At 46.6% G+C, this 14,149-nt stretch overlaps 1 protein-coding gene across 3 annotated transcripts in view; it reads left to right on the plus strand.

Annotated features, from left to right (window-relative positions):
• Positions 1 to 14,149, plus strand: part of LOC127395609 (phospholipid-transporting ATPase ID-like) — a 93,205-nt gene that overhangs the window by 29,051 nt on the left and 50,005 nt on the right. For all 3 annotated transcript variants that reach the window (XM_051642775.1, XM_051642777.1, XM_051642776.1), the window contains exon 3: positions 4,916 to 4,974. In XM_051642775.1, the coding sequence (XP_051498735.1) occupies positions 4,916 to 4,974 (59 nt within the window). The remainder of the gene's footprint in view (positions 1 to 4,915; positions 4,975 to 14,149) is intronic.

A 14,149-nucleotide genomic window follows, 5' to 3' on the forward strand; every position in this document is an offset into this window, starting at 1 on the left:
ATTGCCATGAGAAATTGGTCTCATATTTTGGCCTCTAGGGACAACACCTGTGAGAGGGATGGATGGCTATGGCAGGCAGGAGACTTTCCATCCAGTTTTGAACCATATTCGTAGCCAGCTGGGTCCTTCAGAAATTAGTTGCCCTACAAACCTGCCCACAGGTACCATGCCATCAGGCACAGGAGGGCAGTAGATTGAGAGAGTTTCATTTGCTGTTCTGTTTCATGTCCCACTGCTTCAAGTTCCTGTGCCATTCCTTTGCTGCTGGCAGCTGTCTGTGTGTCTCACATAACAGCCATTCCTCTGGGAGAGTGCATCTCTCACCGTGCTGAGAGGCCAGGCTCCTCACTGGAGCAGATACACACCTGGTTTCTTTGTAGGAGCATTTGACATCCTTGAATCCAAATGCATGTGTCAAGTGCCTTCCATGGCTGAGTAAGGGGGATGGTTCCCCACTCCCTCAAGAAGCCTTGGAGAAGCACAGGAGCTTGCAGCACCTCCAAGTGCTTCTAGCAGCCCTTGGCTTTTTGTTTCTGCATGCAGCCCTCTCAAGGTCTGCCTGGCCTATGGAAAACACAAAGTCTTTGAGGACTCCCAGAAGCTGCCACTTGACCCTGAGTCTCTGCCATGTGCCCTGTGTCTCGTGTCCTGGCACGTAAATAGATAACTGAAGAGCTCCAGCTTAGACTAGCAGCTCTGGATGTCTTTGTGCCTCTACATCCATCATGAGTAGCTCCTTCTGGTGCTGCAGATGGGAAGACCTGCTGGCTGTGAGCAGCATGGACACTGCTGTCCAGCGTGTGCTGAGCCCCTTGTTCCAGGTTGGCTACAGGTCTTTGGCTTCCTTGCATTGCTCCAGGTAGGCACCCTGTGCTTGCCAAGAGCTTTGTCCCTGCCCCTCCCAGGACCAGCACCAATTCTGCAAGCACGCCTCTGTAACCTCGTAGGTATTCAAGCTTTGTCATCTCTTCCTATTTGCCTCAAACCCATTTATCTTTTCTGTGGCATTTATTCCAGGACTAGACTTGGCGTCCCTGAGGAGGGGATCAGAGTAGCTCTTACTGTATGAGAGGAAACGTGCAAGTGTTGGGAAGTTCTGTTTTTAACAAATAGCTTTATCTTTCATCTGCTTTCGTAATACTGGTTGCTCTCAGGAAAATTCCTGAAGGGCCACATAAGACAATAGCTGAAGCCCTGCAAGCCTGGACCTCTTGAGCTCTGTTTCTATTTTCCTTTGAAATGCCGGACAAGTTACTCGGGTCTCTCTGTACATTGTTCTCCCCATTGTGAAAGATGAGAAAAAAAATGTGTCTGAGGAAAGCAGTGAAGGATTAAGTGCTTTGGGGGTCTTGAATGAAGCCTCTGTGTTGGTCTGAATTGCCCAGTCAGGGAAGATGGGAGATGCATTGGAAATGCCTGACACAATTAGAAGTTCTTGAAGAAAGGCAAAAGTGCGTTTATCTGACAACATAGCTTTAAACTAGTAATTAGGGGGCTTGATGAAAACAACTCATAGACTGAGACCAAAAAAAAAAATAAGGTGCTCTAAAAAGGGCTTAAAAATTAGGGATGCTGTGATATTTATAGGGTTATTGAGGGAAAGGAGGAAGGGTTACAGTTCAATCCTCTGAATAGCTTAGACGCTTGCTAATGCTAGAGTGAATAAACAGGAAGAACTAGATGTATTAACACATCATTTAATAGATATAATAGACACGTGCTGGGATAACTCACGAGGCTGGAATATTAATAGAAAATAATAAAGCTTATTCTGGAAGGGTAACAGAGGTGGCAAGGGAAGAGGTATTTTCCTTCTATGTTCATGTACTCTAAGATCCAGCATGAAGGAAGAAATGAACAAATCGCAAATCTCTGAGTAACGCTACAAGAGTGAAGAACAGAGGCACAGCAGACAAAGAAGGGCTGTCTTTTGTGAAGAAAAAAATATATTAAAAAAAGAAGAATATTTTTCTGAGAGACAGGGCTTGGTGGTAAATGAAGAGTTTTAGCTATGCAGAGGCAGCGTTGGAGGAGAGTGTAGGGGAACATGACCTGTTCAGCTGGCACAATGTGCAGTGCATAGGTGGGCAATATTTGGTGCTAGTGAGGAGGCTGTTCTAGAGCTAATATCCTCCAACAGGGGAGTTCCCTTCCTTCAATCAGCTGGCTGATCCAGTGAAAGCAGGAGGGAGTGTAAATGGGAATGATTCTGAAATGTTGATATGATAGTTCAGAAAAGGTTAAAATAGCCAATTGGTTACAATGGAATTCAAGAAGGACATCTTCAGTAAATATGAAGAGCTAGTAACTGAGATCTCATGGGAAGGAAATCTGGAGTAGAGGGAGAATTAATCAGAGCTGATGTTTCCTTAAATAATTGATATTGAGGGTACAGCTACAAGTTAACATCTTTCAGAGATGGACTCAGAAGAGTGCGTGAAATACTGAAATCACAAGCTCATTATTCACTTCAGTCAGAGGAAGGTGCAAAGAAACTTGTTTTATCCGGCACAAACTGTGTGGCAAAGACTCAAAGGGAGAAAAAGCTATTGAGAACATGAAGGACAATGACAGTTGTTCTGTAAGAGCTGGGATCTCTGGGGCTCTGTAACCCTTCTAACAAGAGGGAGATCAAAGACAACTTATGTCTGCTTGCTTCTTCATGAAAAAAGCCTAGGAAATAATGCTAAGAAATCTGGGTTTCAGGTCTTGTGGAGGTTTCTGGTTGTGGTGGGGGTTTTTTGGTGGTTTTGTTTTGGTTTGGTTTTGGGGGTTTTTTTGAGGGATTGGTTTGGTTTGGGGTTTTTTTAGACATCTAACATAATACTTGCCAGAAACAGAGGAGAAGGGGGTAAGTTTTGGGCTGGAATAGAGAGGGAGTGGGTTGGCTGAATAAGGTAGAGCATTGCCTGGAGCAATGCTGCCTTTGAGAGTTGCTCATGCACATAGAAGCAAAGTTCAGAAGACTGGGAAAAAAAGCAAGCATAGCATCTGTCTTGAAGCAGGGCGAAAAGAAAATCTGAGCAATTATGGATATATTGCCTTCATTTACTGGGTAAAGGTTAAAACACTCCAACAAACCACTTCAGAGTAACTCCAGTGTGTGTGTGGGGAAGAAATTATTAGCAGCCAGCAGTCCTGAAAAACTGGATCAAACCAAAATTAAATCTAAGTTAGTGGTAGCCAGAGGGCTAGTGAAAAAGCCTTAGATAGCTGTCATGTATCTTGTCTGTCATTTATGGCTTTTTTACAAGTAAACTGGAGACACACTGGAGATAAAATCACCATAAACTTAGTGCCAGACTTTTCAGGGGAAAAAAAAAATACACTGACTATAGTTATGAATGACTGATTATGAAAGTTGAGAGACTAATGAGGGATGTATCCTGACTCTGGTGTTCAATACTTTCTTCTACATCCTGGCTGGCACAATGAAGAACACACTTAGTAAATCTGCAAATGGCAACAGGCTGGCAGGAGCTACAAGCACACTGAAAGATAGGATTGGAATTGACTAGTTGGAGAAAAAGTCTGAAAAATTTGGATGCAGTTCAGCAAGGACAAGTGAAAGATTTGTATTTCCTGATGAGGCATTGGCTCTGCCAGAAACGATCTGCCAAAATGGATAATATTCTGGAACACTGTCAGCTGCGTGTTGGTGATGCATAGGGATACTATTTTATATTGCTTTTAGGTCAATTCCCATGTCAAATACCCACTTACCACAAGATAGGTGGAGTGTCTCTCATGCTCTGGTCAGGTTTGGTAAGGCCTCAGCTGCAAACTATGACCCATTTTTGGCCACTGCATGTCCAGCATGAGGTGAGTGTGCTGGGAAGCCCACTGGAGAGCAGCAAGACTGATGCTGCTTCTGAAAAATTGACCCATAAGAAATGACTGAAGAAACTAGAGCTGCTTACCTTTGGGAAGAGAAGACTACAGTAAGGTGTAACAGCATTCAAGACATGATGACCTCATGTCTCCTTTGTGTCCTTGGCAAGTAGCACAGGGAACTGAGAGGGACCAGAGGAGCACCTTTGACCATCCCAGGAGAAATTACGTGGTTTTTTTTAATTGATGCAATGAGTTTAGATTGGATATTAGGAAAAATTTCTTCTCAGAAAGAGTGGTGAGGCACTGGAACCAGCCACCCAGGGAGGTTGTGGAGGTGTTCAAAAAACAGGTGGATGTGGTGTTTCAGGAGATGCTTTAATGGTTAGGAGTTGTAGGGTGGATGGTTGGACTTGATGATCTTGAAGGTTTTTTCCAGCCTTGATGATTCTGTGATTCTGTTAATGGGGAAGAAACTCCCCCAGGGGAAGGACACTGTCGTCCTGGAATAGACAGTCTGAAGACCAGCCATTACTTTCTAGGACATGTATTGGGAGTGACAAGCACAACCCTGTCTTGAGATAGAGTATAGATTTGATGACCTTTTGAAATCCCTTCCAGTAGTTTCTGATTTCATGATAGCTATGGTGGTAACATCCCATCTGGGGGATGATGCTAGAAGATGCACTTGAACTGGAGGAAGGGCACCAACAGTAGGCTGATAGCAACAGCTCTGGAAACTTCAGGAGGAAGAGATGGAGGAAGGGAGGAATAGTGAGCAACACCAGCTAGGTGGTAATTCTTACCCAGGAGAAGCTGAATCACCTGTAAAACCAGTGCTGGCTTTGCAGTGGGGTGTGGGCAGAGGACACTTTGAAGTAGGGGCTTAGAGTGTGGTGGTACCAATCCACAGTGCTGCTCTATCCATGTCACCAGCCACTTCAGTTCCCCAACATGGGGCAGTCAGCCCAAAACACAGATTCCCCGTGACATTCATCCAGCTCTGCCTGCCTTTTCTGATGCTTCATTCATATCTCCATTGACTCTGCTTACCTTCAAGCATGTGTTTTTCTCTTCTTTGCAGAGGAAGAGAGACAACTTCAAGCAAACAACCGGGACTTCAATCTACAGTTTGAATATGCTGTAAGTAACCAGCACGTGTGGTTTCATGCAGATGTAGTCACAGCTGTAGCTGCATCTGCTACATGTCTTGAATGTTGTTGCAAGGGAGTGATGTGACTGCATACTAGCTGTGACTCTGCAAACAAGGCGACCATGTGCCAGACAAACCATCAGAGATGGTTCATTGCTGAGTCAACTGTAAGGAGCTCTGGAGTCAGCCCTGCAAATGGGCAGTTGAAGGAGGTCTAATGCAGGGAGAACATAACACAGTGACTTGACACATGGCCAGAAAATAATTTCTGAGTCAAAATGTTCGCAGGATCAGACTCCAAGGCCTTCCAATAACGGAACATGGGGGGAGTTTTTCGCTGGAAGCATGTCTCCATTTAAAGTAGAACATAAAAGGAAATGTGTCAGTTCCTTGCAGTGAAATCCTCTAGGGCAGGAAGGTTTTGAGTCTGGCTTTTGTGGCTTCCTGCCAGCTTTATTTCCAGCTTCTCAACAGCCTACTTAGGTTCATTTTGTGCTGTGAAGTCTGTGACTCCAAGAAGCACTTTGACATGGGCTGGCTGTGACCCAGGTCTGCCAGGCTACAGTGTTAGGGAGCCCCTTGGGCAACTCTATTTCCAAGGCTTGTGGAGCATTTGCTGACTATGAGTGCGGAGAAGGGATAGCTCAGCTGCTGGATCTGTACTGCCTGGCTGCAGGGTCATCTCCTCCCTGGGACAATCCTGGAGCTGCGTTCTTTCCAAGTGTTTGCAGCTGTCAACTAATACTGTTTTTGTGAATTTTTGTCCTCTGCGCATCTGAATTCCAGGGGTGAAATTCATCCTTCAGTTTTATCAGGAGCTCCTTTGAATCATGTTTTGGTTTGGGAATATCACAAGTATTTTCTCAGTAGGAACTGAAAAAAACATTTCATAACACTGTAATTTCTTGTAAGATAGAAAAATCTGACTTGACAACAGCTTTGACTAAAGATGTTAATGTAGCTGATTTGTTTGCCACATTAACTGGGTGGGTCTCTGTCTTCACCTTCATCCATGACCTACACAGCTCAAGTTAGAGACTTTCTAGGTCCAGAGCTGCTGAATGTGTCCTGAATGTGGAATGCGTTATAGTTACTATATGTAAAGGACTGTGCAGCATAAATGCCTTATCAAGCCTGGTGATTTGAGACTGGGAAAGCACATTTCATTTGCACAGAACCTGCCAGTATCATACAGGGCTGTGTATAGCCATTACGTATGCATTTGTTACCTTTCATCGAATGACTGCAATGTAGACTACATGTGGCAGTGGAGCCGGAAGGCAGGAGGGAGATGTATAATCATGTCAGGATAGAGAGGACAAACAGCTCTTCTGCTTCTGACAATATTTCTGTGAAAGCTATTCATAAGGCTGACGTTCCATGTCACTGCTTCCCAGCTGGTTGCTTACATGGTCAAGGATTTTGCAAATATCCAAAATTAAGGAGAGGACTGTGAGAGCTCTGGAGGGTTTCCATAAGAGTCTATTGATTAGGTGTGAAAGTAGAGGCAGCCAAAACGCCAGCTCAACATCATCTGTTAAAACCTGGCAGTGATTTTAAGAAATCCTACCCCACATTTCAGTCAGCTGTGCCTCATGATTTCTGGAATCCAGTATAGTCTGAAGCTCAGGAAATCCAGAATATCAGCCAGGAAGAGGCAAGCCTTGAAGTGGTGAGTGGGCAGTGATGAGATAAAAGACTTTAGGTGGTGATACAAGCATTAACCTAACTGTACAGGGGTACATATCATGTCTTGGGCTGCTTATTTCCATTAAGTCCTGGCAAAAGTTGATTTTATTAAACCCACATTACCATGATGTATGAAAAGGACAAACTTGGCTCATGAATTAGTTCAGATCCCCTGCTACAGATGGCTGTGTGCCTTTGGAGATGCTAAAACAGGGAGATAAGTCTCCTGGTACCCTCTCATCCACATCGTATGCCTGATGTTTCTGAAAGTTACCTCCTGTAGTCCACTGCAGACTTCAAAGCTGGACCCCTTCCTCATCTTCAGATTTGTCTGAATGTGGTGGGGTTGCACTGCTAAGCACAGGGATGTTGTACAGGAGGACTGAGAGTGTCCAAATGCTAGAGCCTGCCTCAGGGTGTTCAGGTACTCTGTCCAGAGCTGGGGCCCCCAGTGTAAGAGGGACTGGAGCTGTTGGAGGGAGTCCAGAGGAGGGCCACAAAGATGATCAAAGGGCTGGAGCTCGTCTCCTGTGAAGACAGGCTGAGAGAGTTGGGGTTGTTCAGCCTGCAGAAGAGAAGGCTCCAGGGAGAACTTACAGCACCTTCCAATACTTGAAGGGGCTACAGGAAAGCTGGGAGGGACTTTTACAAGGGCACGAAGTGACAGGATGAGGGGGAATGGCTTTATACTGGAAGAGTGGAGGTTTAGATTAGGTGTTAGGAAGAAATTATTTCCTCTGAGGGTGGTGAGACACTGGAACAGGCTGCCTGGGATGTGGATGCCCTATCCCTGGAAGTGTTCAAGGCCAGGTTGGATGGGGCTTGGAGCAACCTGGTCTAGAGGGAGGTGTCCCTGTCCATGCAGGGGGGTTGGAACTAGATGATCTTTAAGGTCCCTTCCAACCCAAACCACTCTGTGATTTTATGGTTGTGTCAGGCTCAGTTGTCTCTCAGCACACTGATGTTTTCTGAATGAGCTTATTTCTGTCCCTGCAGCCACAGTCCTCCCTCCTCAATATGTCTTCCTACCCACATGTATTTAATGTGACCTGTGCACAAGCAAACAACAGAAGTATTTGGACAATCTGTGCTTCACTGTGGTGCTCAGCTCTTTGGGATAGGAGCATCTGCATAGGTGGGCAGTGGCATAGTGATATGAGTCTTCTTTACAGAGACCAGGAGGAGAACAGCTGTCTTCCAGCTCTTGGTCCCATAGCAAGGACTATTAATCCTTGTTTTCCTGCACTGGAGTCTTGTCTTTCATGGCCTAACACGGGTTGCATCAGTAGCTATTCCAGCCAGATAAAAGGGACACGTATCAGAAACTGGAAGGAAACACAGCAATACAACAAGGCTGAGAATGTATTTTAGACAGTGAGGGCCACAGGAGTGATGTTCACTTTATTTGGTAACTTAGCCATAAAACCTATAGAACAAGTTCTTGTAAAAAAAGCTAGGTGAGGAGGTAAATGTTTCTTTAAGGTGAGGCAGTTGCTGAGAAAGGCCAGTACAGAAAAGAAAGGGAAATGCAAACAGAAGTGTAGTGTATTGTGTGTCCAGGCTGTGTGTCCCAGCTGGTGTGAAGGTTCAAGGCTTTCACTAAAATGAGTTTCTATCATGCAGGCATAGATCAAAGTTACAGAGATGCTTTGTTTTCCTTTAGTCTCAGTGAGTACAGGGAAGTGAGAATGTACAATCAGAGGTGGGCGTGTTGTCCCTTAATAGGTGGTGGTTAATGTCCCTCCCTGGAGCAAAGTCTACAATATATCTGTGGAGGGAGAAGAGAGGAGCTGAGAAAAACTTGAAAACTGTTTTGTGTGTGGAGACTGACATCAGCCCTGGCAGCTGCTGAAAGCTGGCCCTCCTGGTATGAGGCAAGACTCCCAAATGTGCTCAAACCAGCTTTGCAGGAACCTGCTACTGTACCATAGAAAGCAGTGACTGCCAGTGCATGCAAGGGCATGTCCAGATCCATCACACTTGGGCTTGCAGGAAACTTTGGATCTCATCAGAAAATAATCAAGAGGCCAAGCTGCAGAGTGTCCTTGCCATGCTGCTGCAGCCATGGAACCTCTCTAGCTGAGCATCAGCCAGGCAGGAGGGTTGGACAATGAAGGATGCTGGACCGATCCGGTAGGCTGAGGATAAGGGGTGGCCAGGAGCTGCACACAGTGGGAATCTCTGGAACACAGGAGCTGCATGGTGAAGTGGAGGGACAGTTTCACAGGAATAACTGCATGTGCCCTGTGGGCATGTGAAATGTGCAGTGTGGTGGGCTGGAATATTGGGGCCATCTCCTTCCTCCATGTGAATGGAGGGAGTACAGACTGAGGTGGGGATAGGGGAAGTGTCTCTTATCTGAAGAAGCCTCTCCTGATGAATTTTGCTGTGATTAAATAACAGGAGCACCTGTGTTAAAGGCCAGTAACTTCAAGCCATGGCAATGCTTGGGTAGGGCTGGCTTATTTGGAGTTAGGGTGAGGACTGAAGCTGAAAACAGAGCTCTTAGACTGATGCAGCCCCAGACATCCTTGGCCTTGTCCTGTACAGCAAGAACACAGTAGCTTAGAAAAATAAATCCAACTTTAAACCAAGGTGCTGTGCAGTTAACTGGAAGGGCTGAGTGTGAAGGTATGTACTGCCCACGAGCTCACAAAATTAGTTAGGAATGACTCAGAAACCAAGTGTGAATGAGTGGCATGCAAAGGCTTTTAGTGCAACACAAAAATGGACTCAGTATAGGTCTGTGAAAATGAAAAGTCAAGTCCTAATCCTGTGTGTACTCACACTGCAGACTGGAGGGTCATTCCCGACTTCACCTGTGTAAAAGCTGAAATAAAGAGACAGGGAGGGTGTCAGATGTGGTCCAGCAAGATTCAAGGGTTTTATTCAAGGTCGTCATCTGAGGAAACTCAACCTGGCTGCACTGTTCCCAGCACTGCTGCAGAGAGGACTGCCCCGTGTAGGTCCACCACGAGGGGCTCTCTGTCTGTTGACACTCCGGAGAAGAAAATCTGTGCTGAAGGATTTTGATGTTCAGTCTGATCCCAATTCCCTTTTATTTCTTTGCTTTCACATTGGAATTTAGCACAGCTGCACTGGGACGTCACAAAGGGCTGCGAAAACAACTTTGATATTGGCTTTCAGACAATAGGAGAGGAAATGCAGAGCCCGTGAGTCAATGACAAATTTTATCTTGGATCAGGATATAGGGTCAAACCAGCATCCTTTCTGCAGGGCCAGCAGCAAGGGGGCTGCTTGGACTCTGCTTTTGTTCTCCCTGGTCACCTGATAAATTCCCTAGTGAAACAGAAGGGAGGTATATGACTTCCTATGGCAAACACACATTGCCCTGGGCTGGATCAGCAGCTGGATTCTTATCTCTTTGAAATTCAATGAGAGAGCAAGGAGCTCTAAAAGCTCAGACTCTGCTCCACCTCCTCTGTTTGCATGCTTCAATGTGAGAAGCATACCTTGTGGGTTATCTTCAAGGACCTTCTCATTGTACTCAGGATGGTGGCAACAGTTGCCCTCTCTTCCCGTCCTCAACCTGCAAATGATGTCTGGTGTTTATCACACGAAGCTGAAGGGGGTGTTGTCTTCTCGTGTGAAAAGCACTGTGATTAGCCCCTGAAGCAGCAACCTGCACCGCTCCTTCTGCATTTAGGAAGGTGTTATCTGGGTCGGTCTGAAGACCAGCTGAGGCACCGTCAGGGAGCAACCCGAGCAGGGCTTCCCTGTGAGAGTGGACAAGGTGGGAGCTGAGGCTGACCCCAGCACAGACAATGCCCTTGCTGACCAGGGTGAGACCTGCAGCATCTGGTCAGAGGAGACAACGTAAGTAAGTAAATAAGTAAGGGACAAAGTAAGTAAGATGCTAGTAGTGGGGCCTACACTGACCATCCCAGACAAAGTGAGGTGAGGAAACAGGACCAAGGTCCATTTAAAAAGCCCCATCAGGAGCTGCAAGAAACAGGGATGAAGGTAAGACTACATCATAGGCGCAAGGTCGACCCACGAGGCAAACCTGGGTAGGTCCATCTAGGAAATTAGGACACAGGACACGACACATGTAGCTCAGGCAAGAACTAAGTCCCATGGCTGGGCTTAAGTGAGCTCCTGAGCCCTGGACGAGGGTTGTGGATGGAGACACCAGGTAAGGTCAAGGCCCTCAAGGAATTTTAAGGCCCTGAGGAGCCCAGAAAGGTTGAGCTGTGCTAGATACGAGCTCCAGTGAAGTCCATAGACTTGGACCAAGTTCTCCACTCTTCATCTTCACTTAAACCTCATGGAGAAAAAACTCCTACCTTACTGGTTGGGAGTCTGGCTGTGTGAGACCTTAATGGTGGTAGTTTGGAGTCTGCCTTCTCTGCACCATTCAGCAGTGCTCTGCCCTCTCCCTCACTTCTCCTCCCTGTCTGGCAGCAGCTTCAGGTTCTGAGCTGAGTGGGAGGGGAAGGGAGTGTAGTTGAAGGAGTTGAAGGAGATGACTAAGAGACAAGACCTTTAGATCCTGGACTTGGTGTGCAAGCAATAGTGAGGTCATCAAGCCATGCCACCCCTATCTGCACCCAGGTCCTTCTCTGCACCACCATGATAAGGACACTCAGCATTGTAATGTTACACCAATTAACAGCTGGGATGACTCCAGGCAGGAGGAACAGTATGGGAAAAGACAACCAGTGACCACATTTTCCTAGAGATTTTCCTGGAATACTCAACATGTGCTGGGATCCTGGAACTCTATTATTGCTGCCAGGAAGGGGTTGAGGAGTTACATATGTAAGAAATTCCCAAACCTGTTAAAAAGAAAAGAAACAGGAAAAAAGGAAAAAAAAAAAGAAAAGAAAAGAAAAGAAAAGAAAAGAAAAGAAAAGAAAAGAAAAGAAAAGAAAAGAAAAGAAAAGAAAAGAAAAGAAAAGAAAAGAAAAGAAAAGAAAAGAAAAGAAAAGAAAAAGGAGTGTGAGCTAGATATAGATTCTTTTATTTCTGGTGTTCAGCCAGTCTTTTACTTCTGGGGGTCAGAATGAGACCTTTACAGGGATCAGATGAACCCCATCAGAATGCTGTTGGCCTTTCTCAGTCTTCTGTCTCAGCAGCAGCTGCTGCCCACCATTAGGAATAAGGGTGGGAACTTGGTGGGCTTAAAACAGATCTAGCCTGGCTATTCTGTACTACCTATGAAAACAAAGTCTCTGCAGCACCACTTGCCATCTTACACAAGTTATTAAACATGTTCTGGAGCACATTCACAGCCCTGTGGTCACATTTCTGCAGCTGGCAGCCCTCTGCCTTCCCACTGCCCTGCAGTTGGACCAAGTGCTACTGGAATCCCACTCCTGCCACAAGGCATTAATGAAACACCTGGGAAAGCGTTTCTGCTTCTCAGCTGCTTCCTAAGTCTGTACATTGTTCTACCAGTGAAATTGCCAAGTATCATGACACAACAACTCCCTACAGAATGGCCAAGGTTTCACCAGAATTTGCCTGGAGCCAGGTTGCCCAGCTGCTGGAAATGAACATATCACTGAGCCAGAGGCTTACATTCAGGTGGTCAATACCCTGCCATACCCTGCCTTTTCTGGATGTCACACTTTAGACCCTGTATCTGGCCCAAAAGCAGCAGCATGTCTTATTTCCAGTGACTTAAATGGTGAGATGATTTGCCTGCAGTGAGACGTCACAGACAGGCTTCTGAAAACACCCCCAAAGGAACAGCTCATCCACCAGATCTGGACTTGTGTAACTGTGGCGTGATGAGCACTATTCTTAGGGAGAGCATTTTGGTGGAGTCACACCTCCAGGAGGTGTGAATCGAGCCCCTGAAAAGAGCAGATGAGAATAATCCCTCACCCACAGACAACGTTGCTCTCGTGTCAAGCTTGGCACCTGGAGAGCTTGAAGCTGATGGTGGGTATCCACTCTCGTGCTTATTCATTTGAGACACAGGTGCACACAGGGGCTGCCCACAGAAGCTCCTGATTCCCATCTTTGTGCTTGGCACACATAGAATCACAGAATTTTTTGAGTTGGAAGGGACCTTAAAGATCATCAAGTTCCAACTCCTTCATGGGCAGGGACACCTCCCACTAGAACAGGCTGCTCAGAGCCCCATCCAACCTGCCCTTGAACACGTCCAGGGATGGAGCCCCCACAACACCTCTGGGCAGCCTGTTCCAGTGTCTCACCATCCTCACACTGAAGAATTTACACCTGATCTCTAACCTAAATCTCTCTTTCTGCTTAAAACCATTACCCCTCATCCTCTCGCTGCAAGCCCCTGTGAAAAGCCCCTCCCCAGCTTTCCTGTAGCCCCTTCAGGTACTGGAAGGCCACTACGAGCTCCCCCCAGAGGCTTCTCTTCTCCAGACTGAATAACTCCAGCTCTTTCAGCCTGTCCTCGTAAGGGAAGTTCTCCAGCCGTCAGATCATTTTCGTGGCCCTTCTCTGGACATATTCCAACAGCTCCACATCTTTCTTGTGCTGGGGGCACCAGAGCTGGACACAGTGTTCTAGGTGAAGTCTCACCAGGGCAGAGCAGAGGGGCAGAATCATCTCTCTCCGTCTTCTTTTGGCCACACTTCTTTAAATACAGCCCAGGATGGCTTTGGCCTTCAGGGCTGCAACAGCACATTGGTGGCTCGTGTCCAGCTTCTGTTCCACTAGTACCCCCAGGTCCTTTTCCGCAGGGCTGCTCTCAAGTGTGACCTTCCCCAGCCTGTATTCATATCTTGGGTTACCTCGGCCCAGGTGCAGGACCCTGCACTTGGCCTTGTTGAACCTCATGAGGTTCTCCTGGGCCCACTTCTCTAGCTCGTCCAGGTCCCTCTGGATGGCATCTCGTCCCTCTGGCATATCAACTGCACCACCCAGCTTTGTGTCATTGGCAAACCTGCTGAGGGTGCTCTCAATGCCACCATCAATATCGTTAATGAAGATATTAAACAGCACTGGGCCCAACACTGACCCCTGAGGGACACCACTTGTCACTGTTTTCCATCTGGACTTAGAGCCATTGACCACTACCCTCTGGACACAACCATCTAGCCAGTTCCTTATCCATTGAACAGTCCACCCATCTAACCCAAATCTCTCCAGATTAGTGAGAAGGGTGTTGTGGGGGACCATGTCAAAGGCCTTGCAGAAGTCCAGATAGATCACATCCACTGCTTTTCCCTGGTTGACTGATGTCGTCACTTTGTTGTAGAAAGTCACTAGGTTGGTCAGGCAGGATTTGCCCCTGGTAAAGTCATGCTGGCTGTCCTGGATCACCTCCTTGTCCTCCACGTTCCTTAGTATGTATTCTAGGAGGATCTGTTCCATGATTTTCCCAGGCGCAGAGATGAGGCTGACAGGTCAGTAGTTCCCAGGGTCCTCCTTTCTACCCTTTTTAAGTACAGGCGTAACATGTCCTTTCTTCCAATCACCAGGGACTTCACCTGACTGCCAAGATTTTTCAAGTATCATGGATAGTGG

The sequence above is a fragment of the Apus apus genome, chromosome Z (genome assembly GCF_020740795.1).
Source record: "Apus apus isolate bApuApu2 chromosome Z, bApuApu2.pri.cur, whole genome shotgun sequence".
NCBI lineage: Eukaryota > Metazoa > Chordata > Aves > Apodiformes > Apodidae > Apus > Apus apus.